Source organism: Necator americanus, chromosome I (genome assembly GCF_031761385.1).
Source record: "Necator americanus strain Aroian chromosome I, whole genome shotgun sequence".
Lineage (NCBI taxonomy): Eukaryota > Metazoa > Nematoda > Chromadorea > Rhabditida > Ancylostomatidae > Necator > Necator americanus.
Genome location: NC_087371.1, coordinates 6,778,438 through 6,793,884, shown reverse-complemented (window position 1 = coordinate 6,793,884; position 15,447 = coordinate 6,778,438). Strand labels below are relative to the sequence as shown.

At 40.8% G+C, this 15,447-nt stretch overlaps 3 protein-coding genes across 4 annotated transcripts; all 3 read left to right on the top strand.

The window, feature by feature from the left end:
* Positions 1 to 599: 599 nt before the first annotated feature.
* RB195_004733 (uncharacterized protein) lies at positions 600 to 10,085 on the top strand (the record flags this gene model as incomplete). The annotated part of the gene is made up of 7 exons (XM_064182709.1): positions 600 to 604; positions 1,764 to 1,871; positions 1,927 to 1,964; positions 6,705 to 6,822; positions 9,509 to 9,533; positions 9,765 to 9,824; positions 10,056 to 10,085. The coding sequence occupies 7 exons, from the start codon at positions 600 to 602 to the stop codon at positions 10,083 to 10,085; spliced, it is 384 nt and encodes a 127-aa protein (XP_064033976.1).
* On the top strand, positions 6,897 to 7,163 carry RB195_004734 (uncharacterized protein; the record flags this gene model as incomplete). Its single annotated transcript, XM_064182710.1, has 1 exon — positions 6,897 to 7,163. The coding sequence occupies one exon, from the start codon at positions 6,897 to 6,899 to the stop codon at positions 7,161 to 7,163; it is 267 nt and encodes an 88-aa protein (XP_064033977.1).
* On the top strand, positions 10,082 to 13,500 carry RB195_004732 (uncharacterized protein; the record flags this gene model as incomplete). Of its 2 annotated transcripts, XM_064182708.1 has the most annotated exons (11): positions 10,134 to 10,143; positions 10,173 to 10,234; positions 10,323 to 10,514; positions 10,767 to 10,921; positions 10,990 to 11,127; positions 11,471 to 11,636; positions 11,758 to 11,843; positions 12,175 to 12,257; positions 12,330 to 12,433; positions 12,493 to 12,695; positions 13,323 to 13,500. In XM_064182708.1, 11 exons carry the CDS (start codon positions 10,134 to 10,136, stop codon positions 13,498 to 13,500), a joined length of 1,377 nt encoding a protein of 458 aa, XP_064033975.1. The 2 variants fall into 2 exon arrangements, with proteins under 2 accessions (XP_013291789.2, XP_064033975.1); XM_013436335.2 differs by having other exon boundaries at positions 10,082 to 10,234.
* Positions 13,501 to 15,447: the final 1,947 nt, after the last annotated feature.

The following is a 15,447-nucleotide window of genomic DNA, read 5'->3' as shown; positions in this document are numbered from 1 at the left end:
TTCATGCCTCAGGCTATGATTTGGTTCTAGTTTTCGGAAGGGGAAGTATCTTTCGAATAGATGTTCTGGAAACTACTTTCAAAAGCCTTCGTAGTTACATTTTTGGAGAGTCATTATTAAAATATTCAAATATCCTGTAATTTGATTCGAATTCAGTGCACGTCATCTAGCATGCTCAACTGATGTGATGAGGAACGCTGAGTTTCACATTTGATTGCTTCCTTTTCCTTTTTGTTCTTTTTTTCTTCCATCGTAAAAATATTCAAGAGAAGTCTAAGGAGTTTGACTTGCTTATTTATAAAATATTGCAGGTGAAAACTTTACTCTTTTTTTGTGTGTGTTGTGTAACAAGCGTTAGCCGCGTGTAACGGGGACGATATTGTGGATGGGCGGAGGCCGCAGCCGCCCCGGCTGCACTGGCTCCGCCCATCGTTTCAGTGACGCGCGCCGATAGCGTCGCGAGCGGACGCCCACTGCTTTTCGTTCGTTTTATTTCGTTTGCTTTGTGTTTCTGTGTGTGATTGGTGAATATGTTATTCGCATTTTCTAACTCTTTCGAATGAACTAGTTGAGATTTTCCACGGGAACTTTGCGGAAAAATGCGGTGAATTCCGGTTTGATTTAGTAAATTTATGATCAGTAAGCACGATTTAATAGTTGACTATTATATTCGGTAGACAGAGTAGTTTGTCATCAAAATCTTTAACATCGATAAGATCAAAAATCTATTGCATGGGTTTCAATGGCTGTTTGTTTATTTGTTTTGAACAACAGCACTTGAATATCATTTTTTCCGAGAATCCCTCGTCTCTGCCCCGTCAATTTCACTGGTTTTGTTTGATAGCCAAACAGTCATCAATGTCATGCGCTACTCATTTGAAATTCACCTAAATGTGCACCATTGTTCAGGAATTTAATGCTGGCTCTTCTGTGTGGTTTTAGTGATCCTCTTCTTAAGGTAACAATGAAGATGATTTGGTGTGAAATGAACTAGTTGTTAAGTGTATTTTGTGCTTAGGATGCTTTTGTGTTCATTTATTTGTTCATTCGGTCTCTTCTTAATTATACTTTTGACCTGATCTAAAAAGAATAATTCCTCAGGCTACTATTCTGTACCTTCGTAGCGTGCCACTGATTGTTAGTGGTTTCTATGCATTAATTTACATGAAATTTTTTTTTCGTTTTTTTCCCTAGACTAGTCCTTTCCGAGCACACAGAAACGAGCAGATTTTTCTGTAACAAAAAACTTGCACATTTTTCTTCAGAAAAAAATCATTTCCTGCAATTTTTACTTAAGTACTCTTGTTTTCATCCTTTGTTCATGCATTGGTGCCAGCTGTTGTTGCAAATTAGTTGAACGCCGTGTATCTGCTTTCTATTTCTCATTTCTTCACAGCAGAAAGCTGTCCAATCATTTTTCGTATCCCAATAATTCTGCGTTCCAAAAGGATGCGTCTTCATTTGGATCCTATTTCCCTAGTGAACTTTTTTTGGAGTGGTATGTCCAGGCCACTGTTCTTTGTTACCTTTTTTGTGCATCGAAACTTTTCCACACTGACATGTTGCAAGAAACACTATATCACTTTTGCCTTCGTACATCCTCCGCTTTCCTTTCTCGTGACCGGTTAAGTTGTGATTTGCATCATTTCAAGAACGCGCACAAATGAACAGTGCTCTTTCCAGTAACATTGTTTGTACTGTCGAAATTTTCGCGCCAACACTCTCAACATTGATAATATTGATTTATTGAGTTTGCTTTATAGGTATCGAAGCTATAGACGCTCTACGAGTCGTCTTAGCTCACTGAATCGTTCTTCAACACTTCTACCGTACTCTTTATATCGTCTTGCACGCTCCGAGGGAGAGAGCGTGTATGGACGTCGCGTTTGGCTATCCCTACGCATACATCAAAGATTCCGTCTGAAGAATCCAAAGAGCCTTTCATACGACCCTTAACGGGCACTGTGAGTACGATTTTCATTTCTTCTTAACAGTTTTTTTCTGACTGTACACATTCCACCTTCTGGCTTTGTGTAAATAGAGAATGCCAAAGAGAAGATGCATGAAGTTGGTTGGTTTGCACTAAGACTATCGACGCGATCTGGCGCGCTGTGCGTTCTTCGCAGAATGTTCGAGAATGCTTATTGCGTTCTTCTGTTCTCTTTTTTTCTCAATTATACCACATTGCGACAATTCTCTTTAACTATTGGTTCTGTGCTTTAACTGGTGAGTTAGTCTTTCGGTTTTCATCCGATAGGAGTGACTCATGTTTTGTAATCTCTGGATGCATCATTGGGCGCTGCCACTGCTATGTGAACAAATGTACGAGCGCAATTCCGGCACGATGTAATCGTTGGTCGTAAATACTGCACAAATAAATTGGAAAGTGAATCTCTAGTCATGCCAGAAATGTTCACAAAAGAACGGCATTGATGTGAAGTTGTCACATTATTCACAAAATTCGGAAAGCTCTTCAAATACGAATTTTCGAAAACGTGGATTCTCCCCATCGAACTCACTCCAACTTTTCTAGATATGTGGCTGTCTTTTTTGTTGTATATAGAAGGAAGCAAAGTAGGTGAAGCATTTGCTAAGAGGTAGCTATTTTGTCTCAATTTTTAACTCGATGTGTACAATTCAGCTTTGAGATAAATTAGCTGTCACATCAAACTTTGGTAAGTGAACATCAGTTGTTGTGTAGATAAATTTCTTCTTACCTTACTCTCAGAATCTATGAACAATTGTTATGTTGCTCAGTGCATCACTTGCTCTTCATGCATACACGTACGTGAAAAAATCGTACATTTTCGTTAACTAATCAGAAAAAGTGTGCGAATATTGTGTATTTACTTTCGTCTTCTTTGCTCACACTGGTAATATCAATTATTGAACCTTTTTCTTAGAACTGTAGAAGCACATTTACATTTGCTCAGATTTCTCGGCTAAACTTTGCTATCTATTCATCCACGTACTTCTTGTAGTGTGTATAATGTCATGAAAATACGTAATACATATCATTTGGATATGTTGTCTTTGCTACTAATGGCAAGAGTAAGTACTGCATAGAAAAATATTCTCATGTTGACAATGACATGGGTTTTTCTTTTTTTTTCGTTTACCATCTCTATGTAAGGAGAATTATTTTGCAACTTTATGGTCGTTACTACTTCTGTTTGTCTGAGGTACTTGCGCTACACTCCCCCTAGAGATACTTGAAATACTTACAGTATTTTAAAGTTATTTTATGTATTTAAAAATTGCCAGTATGTTTGTCCTATGGGTACTTGTTCGTATATTAACGTTAACGTGGTGTGCTGTAAATTTAAAGGCATCACCCCACGAATCTGAAGTGGTGCAGATTTCAGGTGGAGTATTCTTATAAGGGATAGTAGATTATGGAGAGGAGAGTGATTCCGTCCATTTCTTCCTAATTGCCGTAAAAAACGGCCCGGAAGATGCGGCGCCACATAAGGCTGGCACGCTCCAGTTGAACTCCCTGTAGAAAATAGTGCGCCAGAACGCCTGAAGCCGTATCTTCCGGGCCGTTTTTTTACGGCAATTAGGAAAAAATGGTCGGAATCACCCCCCTCTCCATAGTCTCCCATCCCGTATAAGAATACTCCACTTGAAATCCGTACCACCTCAGATTCGTGGAGTGATGCCTTTAATGTCGATGAATGACATCTCCAGAGAGAAGCTTATCATCCCCTAGTGGTCCCAGCCGAGTTAATGATTGGCTTGGTTTGCTCATCGTTCGTGGAGGTTACTTAGTCTTAACACGTTTGATTCCCTCAGTAGCTCTTCCTTTGGACTTTGATCTGTGTCGGCGCTAGGTCGTGTCACGCGCTTCGCTATTATAAGGTGTTGATAGTGAGCGCATCCCGTGTCTGTCGATGTAGCTTTGTTGAAGGTGATCTTTGGCATAGAATTGCTGTGTAACTCCTAAGATTAATATAATTCCTTAAGTGGACTAGCAAATTGCATAACCAAGCAATGTTTCCGGTCTAAATATTATAGATCTACGTGTCCTTCAACCGTATATGGTGCTATTCTTAACCATGGCAACGTGAACACATGACAATTACGTGTAGTGTTATTCATTATAGGCACAGGTAATAGTGGTTAGGGTTTTTAAGATTGGTGGATGTTAACGAGTGGTTTTTAAAGGTTGAAGAAGGTTTTGAGTTAATGAAATGATGTTCGGTTTAAGCTGCTAGCCAGTTCATTCTCTTAATCCAAAATTAAGATGTCTTGTTGTTCTTTTCAGAATTATCGACAAAAATGATTGTTATAATGTGTTTTTTTTTAATCTGGAACAACAAAAGAACAAATTCCTTTAGGTTGGTGGGTTGGTTTGTTTATAATGCGCATATACTGCAGCATTTTCCACTCAACATGTGAAATTCTTCCAATTTCCCGTGATCGTAGTCCTCTGATTAAAAGGATACAGTTAGAGAGGAAAATTTTCGCGTCATCACTGGACTATTGTTGAGTTCTAGTACAGTAGAGCGAGCGACAACAGTTATTTATTTTTTTTATGAACATTCAATTGTATGCTCTTGCAACGTTTTGAAGTAAAATACGAATCATTAGACATTATATCAATTTGTAGTTCTTATTTGGTTTCAAATCTCGCTTGACAAATAATTATAGTGCCGCTGCAATCTTTCGCATTTGAAATTTCCCGCTTTCACCGCTTTCTGTATGACAATAGTCAAATGACATTGGCATCAATCACTCCCCGCGGTTTTGTACTCTGCTATACTTCCCTGATTCAAAGCGGCAAGAAAATTGCGCGAACCATTCTCATGTGAAAAAAAGATTGCGAAATAGTCTGGATTGTTGTGCAATCTTGCATCGTAGACATTCCTAAAGAATTAGTTGCTTAGTTGTGGTGAATGCAGTGCATTTGTCTAGTTTTCTCCAGTAATCCTTCTCATGCATTGATGTTATTCTCTAGCACTTTGTTAAGATCTCATGGATCCATTTCGCGCCCATTTCTCTCTAGTGAATGTAGTTCGATGTAAATTCGCGATGTTTTCTACTGTATCCGCTACATTGAACTTCCGATGAACCAAGAATCGACGTCAGCTGTTTGGTCTCGAGGCAAATCACCAACAGTACTTTGGGTTTTGGACTTCGTGATAAGGGAAGCTGTTGTTTTTTTCGCTTCTTGGTGTACTTAGAGGTGAAGGGTGGTAGTTTGACGTTCACGCTATATTAATTAAAATAATTGTTTGGTTAGATTCAACTTGCATATTTCCGAATTTATGGATGGATCTAAACTTAGATGTTCCTGTTTTAGCAAATGTTTTCTCTGAGCTTACTTTCGCTACGTGGTATGCAATCCGATATTGTGTATGTTGTGTCAGCTGTTATTTGAGTTACTCACCACTGTTTTTCTTTGAAGAGGAGGTGAATTCGTCAGAAGACGTCATAACGATGTCACTGTCATAGTGGTTGGAACGTCCCTGACTGCAAGTTTCGTTTTCGTTGGGAAACGTTGGGGCAATTACTATTGATTCCCGAGGAGTCGTGGTATATTTGGACATTCGATTGGGCTACACATAGATACAGAGGTCCTGCTATGCAGCTGCACTGAGTCTTCTTCCTGTTAAACAAAGAATTCAGAATGAAGTTGTTTGCACTCTTTATTTACTTCAGAACATTTTAAAGAAATTGAGGCTTTTCATTGAGGTTGGCGAAAACATCCATCTAATTCGCGTTTGGCAAGTTGAGTCTCTCATCCGTCACTCATCTACGGTCATTTTGTGTGGGTGTATGACGTTGTGTGAAGATGTTTTCTCCCTCTTTCCGCATCACTGTTCCGCTTGTTTGCACGCACTGCTGTGCCTTTAATTAAAAAGTACGAAAATGTTAAATGAAATAACATCAACAGCTTCTGAGCTACGATGAAAGAGGAGACTATCGGGGCCTCATAAGCAATTCCATTCCTGAGGCGGATAAGCTGTCGCCGCACAGCGCGTGGTCTACTCGGTCATGCGATTTTTCTGGCGATCGGCCAAATGTCCTCGGCGGCCAAATCGCGAGCGCTGGCTAGTCACAAGGAGAGCGGGGGAGGGCGGGATCAACAGACGAAATATGAGCACTTCGGAGCGCGCAGTCCGGATGTATAGAAATGCTGAGGAGAATTGTACAGTAGTAGGAGGCAATCAAATGTTCCTTAACTTTAGTGGTTTCCTGAGAACAACATTTTTCCCTTAAAGACAGCTACTCGGCTATTAATACGCAGTGGGTGGATTGGTTACAACACACTTTCACGTGTAAACTCTTTCGGACATTCTCCTTAGTTTCGTCCCCGTTGTTCTGTTGATTCTCTGAGAGCGATGTGGAAATTTAATTGTTCCAGTATGTTTTCCTATGTGCTGCCGCTCTGATTAAGGCCGTCACGCGATCATAAGAGGCGGCTTGAGTACTCGAGTAAATAGTTGACGTCGGCATAGCCGCGGGTAAGAGCTAGCATGTGACGAGAATAAGGAGTGAACAATTATTCGTTCGTTTCTGCGAAGATTTCTTCAATCTTTGGTTTTTTAAGCACAGTAGAAATAATTTCTTCTCTCCATTATCTGGTGAAAAGTGTCTTTAGCGTGGCATTCTCTGTGTTACATTATACCAGATGTGTTCACCTTTTTTGTTTGTGGTGGGATTGATTACTTTCAAATAGCGATACTGGTGCATTTCAGATCCAGGGCTTCCTTGGCGTTCTGTTTCGCAGTTACGCCGAGCCGCATCTAAGAGCAAGTCAGTTTCAGCTCGACAAGAACGCCGAGCCACCTTGGGATCCAGACCCATACTGCTGAGGTAAGCTTAGGATTCCTTTTTTCTTTTGAAAACGTTAAGTTTAGTAAGCGGGCTATTTTTCTACTGCGTAGGAGATGGGATTTGCACTTGAGGCGATCGTGCATTCATATTATTCCTTATTCGGAAAGCATGTTATGAAAAGGGCAATGTCTAGAAGCAAGCGTTCACTCGGGCTGATTTCGTTTTCGTCACAGCAATTCTATTTTCTTGCTGCTGCACTTTTCATGCGAAAAGGCATAATTCGTCTCGGTGATGTCGACGTTGCCGAGATCACTGGGCTTCTCTTGGATTTGAATTCAAATCTGGATTTCATTGGGACTGAAAAAGAAACTGTTCCTTGAGACTCTGAGACGCACTTAAATTATGCTAAAAGCGTTACGTACTGTCAGACTTATGATCTGATTCCATCATTTTTTTTTCTAAAATATTTTTGCAGTGTGCTCCGATTTAAATACACAGGGGATGAACAGAATAGTGGTATAAAATCCTCTTCTTTCTGGTACACTTAGTCATTTTTTGGCTCTGTAATTACTTTCACCATTTTTTCTTAGCATTCTTCACATAGAAATGGTGAATTTGTCGAAAAATGGTGGCAATTCGGGAATTGTACGGTGGATGCTGTATGTAGTCAAATGTTCAGTTCGTTTCCTCGAAAAACTATATACTTGTACTCACAGGGAAAATTACTCTGAATGCTCGATCATCTCGAATTGTGAAAATGGTGCTCCATGTCCTAGTGTGTGCTCTTTCTTTGCCCAATTTCCGATATTTTTTTCCTGCTAATGTTAATCCTTCACTTTTTGTTTGATTTTCACCTGGCAGGTGCCCTTATTTGTCGGCGCCATTTCCTATTTTCTTCCAAAAGAAGGGAGGAGAAACAGTAATGCGGCAGGAAAGTTTTATATGGATTAGTTCTTGTAACTGAAACTGGTCCTTTGATAAAGAGTGACCGTTCCTTGCTGCAAACTTGTTTTTCTGTCTTGAAACGGCCGCCTGTAGAGATCACATGTTTTAAGTGGGTTTATTTACTAGAAAAAAGTGGCAACTTAGCCATAGTCCTATCTGAATTAATATTTAATACCCTCAATAACGAATTGTTCTCAGGAGGTTGAATTAAGTCAGATCTGCTGTTCGCCTGTCTATCTGCATCACAGGAAGGTTATGATATGCGAATATGTGAATAGTTAAAATTATTACGGATTTGATAATTGTGTAATTTCTGCGGTATTCTATAGCTTAGTGTTCGCTTTACAGCTCTGTTCAATATAATTTATTCTTATTTTTATAGTACGCTAACAACGACCCATCCTTTTTTTTCTTTTCAAGCAATTAACCAGCTGAATAGGAATCGCCGGCGGGTAGATTAGGTGGAGCAGATAATTGAATGAAATTGAATCTGAGAATAACAACAAAAAGCGGGACTCGAGGTTTTTGCTGATCTCCAAGAAATGAGTGCTGCCACACGAGTCACGAGATCAACGAAACTTATCCGTCTCAAATATTTAATCAGTACGCGAATGCATAGCTTAACTGACCTCAAGTGAAAGCGTACATATTTTTCCCTGGAGTGTTCTTATATTCACTCAGCTGCCTTTGTTCCTTTTTTCTGCTCACATTCATCCTAGCGTTATTCCTGTTACTTTCCTGTCATTACTAAGTAGAATTCTATTTTGGGATTTGCCTTACATTGTCGTTTCTAATGTTCCTTCATTTATGCGGACGTATGTATGCAAAAATAGGAGTGGCGGTTATTGTGGATATAAGAGCGGCTCAGGTAATTTGTTCCCAAATGTTTGGACTTGTCCTCTCTTATCAATATATTTCAATGAGAACAACGAGAAATGATGTGCTGATGAGAGATAGTTTGGACCTATGTTCTCATGGATAGATTAGTTGCATCGTATACGATCACAAATTGTGGGGAGAGTCTGCAGTCGATTTAAAACGGCCTAACTTGTGATTCGATTTGGATTTTTTTCTTTCAATTTAGAAATTTGCGCTCATTTTGGGCCGCTCGCTCACTTAGTAGGAGCAAGTGAGAGTTCTACGGCGAGAGCAAGCGACTGATCAATTGCACAAGTCAAGTAATTTTAACCCGACTGTATGTTCCGGAAGTATTGTTGAAAGCACTGATAACACTGGCTAAAGCATAACGAGCTCTAAACTATCGGAGATTCCAGTGATAACATTGGGACGTTAACTTCATTTAGTGTCAGTGAAGAATTTGCGGCGGTCTTTTTTTTTGCCGTCTACGCAGCTTGGTAGGATAAGATGTGTATTTTTCATTGAATCTGTGCAGTTGTTTTCTTTCTTTAATTACGCTTTGGTTTAGTCGGGTAAAAACGAAAGCGCAGTTACGGAAGCAGCTACGCTCGAAGCGGCGCGGTGAAGCTAGCGGTTGGGGTCGAGGTAAGAACATCGCCCTCGCTGCAACCGTGAGTAGTGCTAGAAAGGATCTCCTCTCGATCATAACCGCTTCGCTCCACCGCATCGTTTCGAACGCAGCTGCTTACGGAACTTCACCGTGCTTCATATTGCTTTAGTGTTTCTATAAGGTGATTAGAGTTCTCATCTCAGAGCCCAGATGCTGTAGATTCTCGATGAACTTTCTTTCTGTTGAAGATCATACTGTATTGTGCTACAGAGTTTAATTTCGTAACAATTCTGCTATTTATCTACATTTCAGGTCAACTCGTCCACAGCCGTCGTCGGTCTCATCTTTTCACTCCTTTTATTCCTATAATTTTCGCCGCCTCGTGTGCGAGTGACCGCCGCTGTTGAGCGTCGTTGTCGCTGCGACACACGTATTCTATCCCGTACCATATCGCCGCCCGTATTGTCGCGCGTCGCTTATAGCGTCGCGTGTCGCCCCGCCGCCGTCGTTGCGAAGTCGCTTCTGCCACCACCACTTCCGTGCAACTGGTCGTCGCCTGAAGAATTAGCACGTCGCGTCGGCTCCACCCTCCACATTCCACCCTAACTCGTCTATTCCGATAACTAGGGTAAGTTTTTCTTTTCTCAAATATTTTTACTTCCTAAAATTTACGAAAATAGGCTAGTGGGCAGTACTGTTTTTTTCCGTAGATTATTTAATAACCATTGTGAAGCATTACTCACACTCAATTTTCTTAGGAGCTCTAATTTATCCCATAAGATCATAAGACGATGAATTTTCCCACATCACTAATGTTTAGTTTGTAGAAAGAAAATACCATTCACTGACATGATTCTAGAATTTTGAAAGCTACCCACTTGCCGCATGATCGAGCGACGTCGCCTCCCTTCTGCGTCGTATCATTCGCCTGTTGACGATGAATGCTGGTCTCAATGTCTGTTCGCTGAACAGCCAGTTGTGATCATTGGTGAAAATCGTGACGCGACGCAAATTGCGCGACATGTCGCAAATAAGCAGGTCAGTGTTCCTGAGTTTTTAGTTGAAACCGATATACGGATGTTTCTCTCCTATTATCCTATCATCCTTTAACTTATCGGATTTTTAGCCTGGTGCATCTCCGTTTTTTGTCATGGACATGCCGTCAGTGATGACGCGTGTCGACGATTGGCAAGAACATCTACCACGAGTCCAGGCTTACTACGCTCTTCGTTGCAACGCAGATCCAGTGCTGGCCAGGATGCTCGCCGATTCTGCACAGCTAGGATTTGCTGTTACTGATGCGCAACAACTTGCCATGGTGAGTAAAGTTCTGGAATTATCCAGTAACGAGTAAGTCGTATGATTGTGATGCAAAGTGCTCCATTTGGATTTCATACAGCGTCATTTTCGGGAGATACTGTAATTCTGAGTGAAGAACTGTAATTTTTAGAACTTAGATTTAAAGCACGATCAAATTCTTGAGATCTTTTTGGGTCAGGTGGTAGCCTTTTCGCTTCTGTGCATTCAGGAGCGTTGTATTTTCCTCTTTTATCAAACTGAATAATTTCAGGCCCTCGAACTTGTTTCACCCGATCGAATCATCTTTGATTGTCCACTATGGACTCGTAAAATAATGAGAATTGCTGGAGAGTTCGAAGTTGGCACGATTGTTATTGAAAATGAAAAACAACTTCTGGATGCGATCAGCTATGCACCAAATGCGCGGTATGTTACAGCTATCAGATATACCATTAGAATCAATTTCGGAATGAGCTATTAGAACTATTATTCAGCATCTTGCTTGCCATTTCCACGAACGGACACAGAGGTGACAACGATTCGCTTTCGGCTGGAAAAGGTGCTGATCGTGAAGAGATGGAGGGACTGTTGATGACTGCGTTTGAACTTCGTGCAAAAGTTGTTGGAATCAGGTATGTTTTATCCACTTTTATGATTTTCAACATGTACTTGGCCTTTGCTTCTGGGTGCGAATTTTGCTACGCACCTTCTTACTAAAGGCCAAAAACAATAGCCATTTTGCCGTATACCATCCAGGATTCATTTAGTCCGCAGGGTGGTCATAGAAAATGGCACATTTTATCGGATAGACATTGTTTGGGAATTTTGATAATCTTCCTGTTGTATTTTTTAGGTCGTTCTGAATACGAAGACGAGATTGATGCTGTATAAATCAGCATTGATTTATACGGCATCAATCTCACCTTATGATTGGTGCTGGATAAATCAGCATTGTTACATAAGATACAGTTTCAGCTTCAATCTTGGTTCCGCCACCTCTGCATCCGTCTACTACAAAGTTCTTCACGAAGTATATGAGTTGTTCACTTTTGCAAATCGAATTGGTCTCGAACTGAACACCATCAACCTCGGAGGTGGATTCCCAGCTAGTAATGTGGATAAAGCACAACGCTTCCCAGAGGTGGGCGCCAGTAACTAATTAGTGATTCAATAGACTTCATCGGATATGTACGTTAGTTGGTGCTGACATCGAAAGGATGTCGTAAAAATCACTAATTTAAAATATTGAGCACTATTTTCAGATGTGCGATGTGATCAACTCAGGTCTCGACCAGTTATTTTGGAGCAGAGAGTTTCCGCAGCTCAACGTAGTTGCCACACCTGGAAGGTAAGCCTACTTCTCCTTCGTGGCTCTTGTTACCAAAGCAGAGAAAAATTCTCTTCTTGTTTTTGTCATTGCTACTTGTTTGTTTTTGAGCGAGTACTAAGAAACTGATCCTTGTCGAATTTTCCCAGCATTAAATTTCTTTCCGACATATCTCTGACCCAAATAGAACCTATCAGTCATTGTTATCAATGTCCTTTGCGTAGCGTGCTTATCACTGAATTAACTCTTTCGGAATAAGCGAGCGTAGGACAGAAGGGAATATTTGGAAGTGTTTTGAAAATTGTTTATATGCACTTTTTTTGTAGATGATCGCATTTTGATTCGATTACAGGTACTTCGCTGCTGCGGCATTTGTGCTCTGTACGAATGTTATTGGCAAACAAGCTTTGGAAGCTCGCTACATCACCAAAGATGGTGGGTTTCCAATTTATTTCGTTTCTCCTTGTTTTCTTTCTTCGAAAGAGTGAATAAGACTTTTTGTTTCAGATTTTGACGATGGTGTTGGATTCGTCTATCAAACAAATGACAGTGTTTATGGTTCGTTCGGTTGTGTACTGATGAACTCTCATCCAGAGTGTATTCCACTAGACGTGAGTTTCGAACGTTCCTGTGATCGTCTGACTTATTATTTTGTTATTTTTCATTGTAGGACGTCGCCGATGCCCCGCAGCACTTCGGCACTGTGCTTGGCGCCTCGCTCGAACCAGGTGACGTCGCACAATCGCTGATCCGTTGTCGTCAACTCTGTGTTGGCGATTGGCTGCTCTGGAGAGATGCTGGAGCGTATACGATGCCGCTCGATGCCGAACATGCGGTACCGCCGGTGTACTACTTCGCCGGTAGTGATAAGTGGTGAGTTTGCGTTCTGTTCGCCTTTGATTTGTTTGTTTGACTTTCCGTAATATCACGACCACATTAGACAAGGATTGTATGAGTTTCTACGCAGATGATTTGTTTTGAGTGGTTTTGGGTCACGTTCGGCAATGTTTTGAGGGATTTTCTATCCTAATCCAGAAGGGTTTTAAGTAGTTGTTTTCTTTTTGTGCGAAGGGACGAATTGGTTCTGGGTAGAACGCGTTACGCGTTCCTGTTCGCCAGAATTATGTACGGGAAAAACTCCAACCGAGTTCGTCTCGCAGTGTGTTTTTGCGAAAATTACATTCGAATAATTTCAAGCGCCCAGCATGTTACCTAGAGAAATCTTAAGCTTCCAGAATCTCGAAACCAAAGAATGCTTATGTAAGACAGTATGATACCGTAAGTGGTATGACCTGATAATCACTCTTTCACTCCTTTTGTAGTGGCCCAGTTTCGCAAAAAACAGTCAACGAGAAAGTCCGCGAGATAATAAGAACTGCTTGACTTGGAAGGGATTCCTTGTAGACTAAAGTTCACCGTCTCTGCACTATATGAATGAATTGTTAGATTTTGTTTCATTGATTAGTTTTGCTGTGGTTAAATTCACCTTCATTGTTTCAGGGAGCGTATTATTGGAATTCATAATAAGGCGACAAGCGCCTACACGAACGATAGCGCTTGTAACAGCTCGGATGCAATGGAAACAGCATCCGACGGAGCATCTGACGTGGAGAGTCTCGACGACGATAACGAAGACTTGACGGAGTGCTTCGACCGTGTTTTCTACTACTCGCAGTAACGTGAGATAAAAGTGATGACAAAGTTGTCGCCACAAAACGCCACTGCCGAGCACATTCAACACGTCAAAGCACAAATCGAGCCACATTAGCGTGGACCACCGGGCGATTTCGTGGTGGAGCAGTGGTCCGCGTCTGCTTTTGTGGCTAAGTCAAGCCCCTATATCTTTAGTTCAATCACTAACACATATATGTATTCACTCCGTAGTCATTCATCGTCTAAAGCTCTTTTCCTCGTTATTCAGAGCTCCATTATATTTTTGTTCTGTTGACTTTTGACTTTCTAGGCCCTCTATAGCGCCCTCGTTAAGCCTCGCTGGATTATGGCGCTCTCGTCGCACTCATTCCTTCTCCCCAAAAACCCCTCTTTCAGTTTTATTCGTCTGTTTTGTCTCCCACTAAGAAGCACTAGTCATAACTATTTATGGGACATATTTCATCCGGTTTTTGCCGTAAATAATGATTATTTTAAGTCAGATATGTTTTATGAACCTATGGATGCTTATTGTTGCGACCCATACGTGATCCGCATCCACGTTTCCCCGTTTTCGGAGGTTGTTTTACCTCATCTCGTTTTAAATTCCTATCTATGACTGCCTTTTGCAAAGCCACACACTTTTTCTTTCAGCCTCTATACTCTCACTTCTAATCATTTCTGAATACATATGTTGAACGTATGTGTATGTGTTCTATTCTGATATGTGCTTGGAGTGGTGTTGTAACGGTTCTTACGCGACAACTGTTGACAAATAATAGAATTAGAGCAATGTTTTGGGGAACAGTCGAGTAAAAATTATATTGCAAAACAATTGGAATGTTCCTTTTTCAATGCATCTTAGCATAAGCATAAGATAAGATGATGTGTTGATTTTTGATGAGCTGTACATTAAGTTGTTAATTAATTTTATTCATGGAAAATTTCTTTCAGAAAATCCTCGTAAATATAGAGTTTGGGGTGTAGATTACGAGTGTGAGAGTAGTCGCGCCCAATTCCCCCTATCTATCTATCTATTCATCTTGAAAAACGGCGTGGGAGGTTGCGTTTGTTCCTACGAGGCACGTGAAAATGCTTCACCGTTGCCGCATCTACGAACGAGCGATTGAAGATCAATGAGGTCTGTTCACCAGCCTATTCAAATAAAAACAATGAAACAGGCTGCTGAGCGGAGCGCGTTCTAACGCACCTCGTAGGGAAAAAATGCCGTTTCAGGACGATTGGGAGTAATTGGATGGGGCCACACTTATACTCGTTATCTGCACCCTGAACTCGATATTTTCCCACGGGTTTCATGACAACGTCAATTTCAAAACGATGTAATCGCTCCACAATTAAACAGACAGAACTCAGCCTGGTTTTCGATCTTCACCGTAGCGACTAGACTAAATGTTCAAATGTGTGTTTATGGTTAGATTGAAGAAGCATAGTAATGATCGCTGACTGTTCGATCACTAGGGCGATGATTCACATGTATCCTTCAATTAAGGAGACCTATTCAAGTTATATCGTAAAGTTCCGCGTAATTTACTAGCATTCCTTCTTTCGGTTCATGTTCATGAAATTTTTCGAATGAATCCAAAATGCTTTGAAACGCTACTTAAAATAATTGGAGCGAGCCTGTCGGGTGCGTACTCGGAGATTTTACTTCTGATTTGAAAATTGAATCGGCGGTACCTGTCGACAGTCGATAAAAACAAATATACAAAGTTCGGAGAACTGGTTCAGAAAATTGCGCTATATTACGCCCGCACAGCTGTGATTGCACTTTCTGTTTATGTTCAAACATCCGTTTTTAATGATATGATGAAAAATTCGATTTTTCTTCCGATTAAACACATGCGATGAAATACAGCGATTGGGGCACAATTTTGTTTCAAACTGAGAAAAAAGAACAGAGTGGAACAAACAAATTTATGGAAATCTACCTATTTACCTACCTATTTAGTTGTAG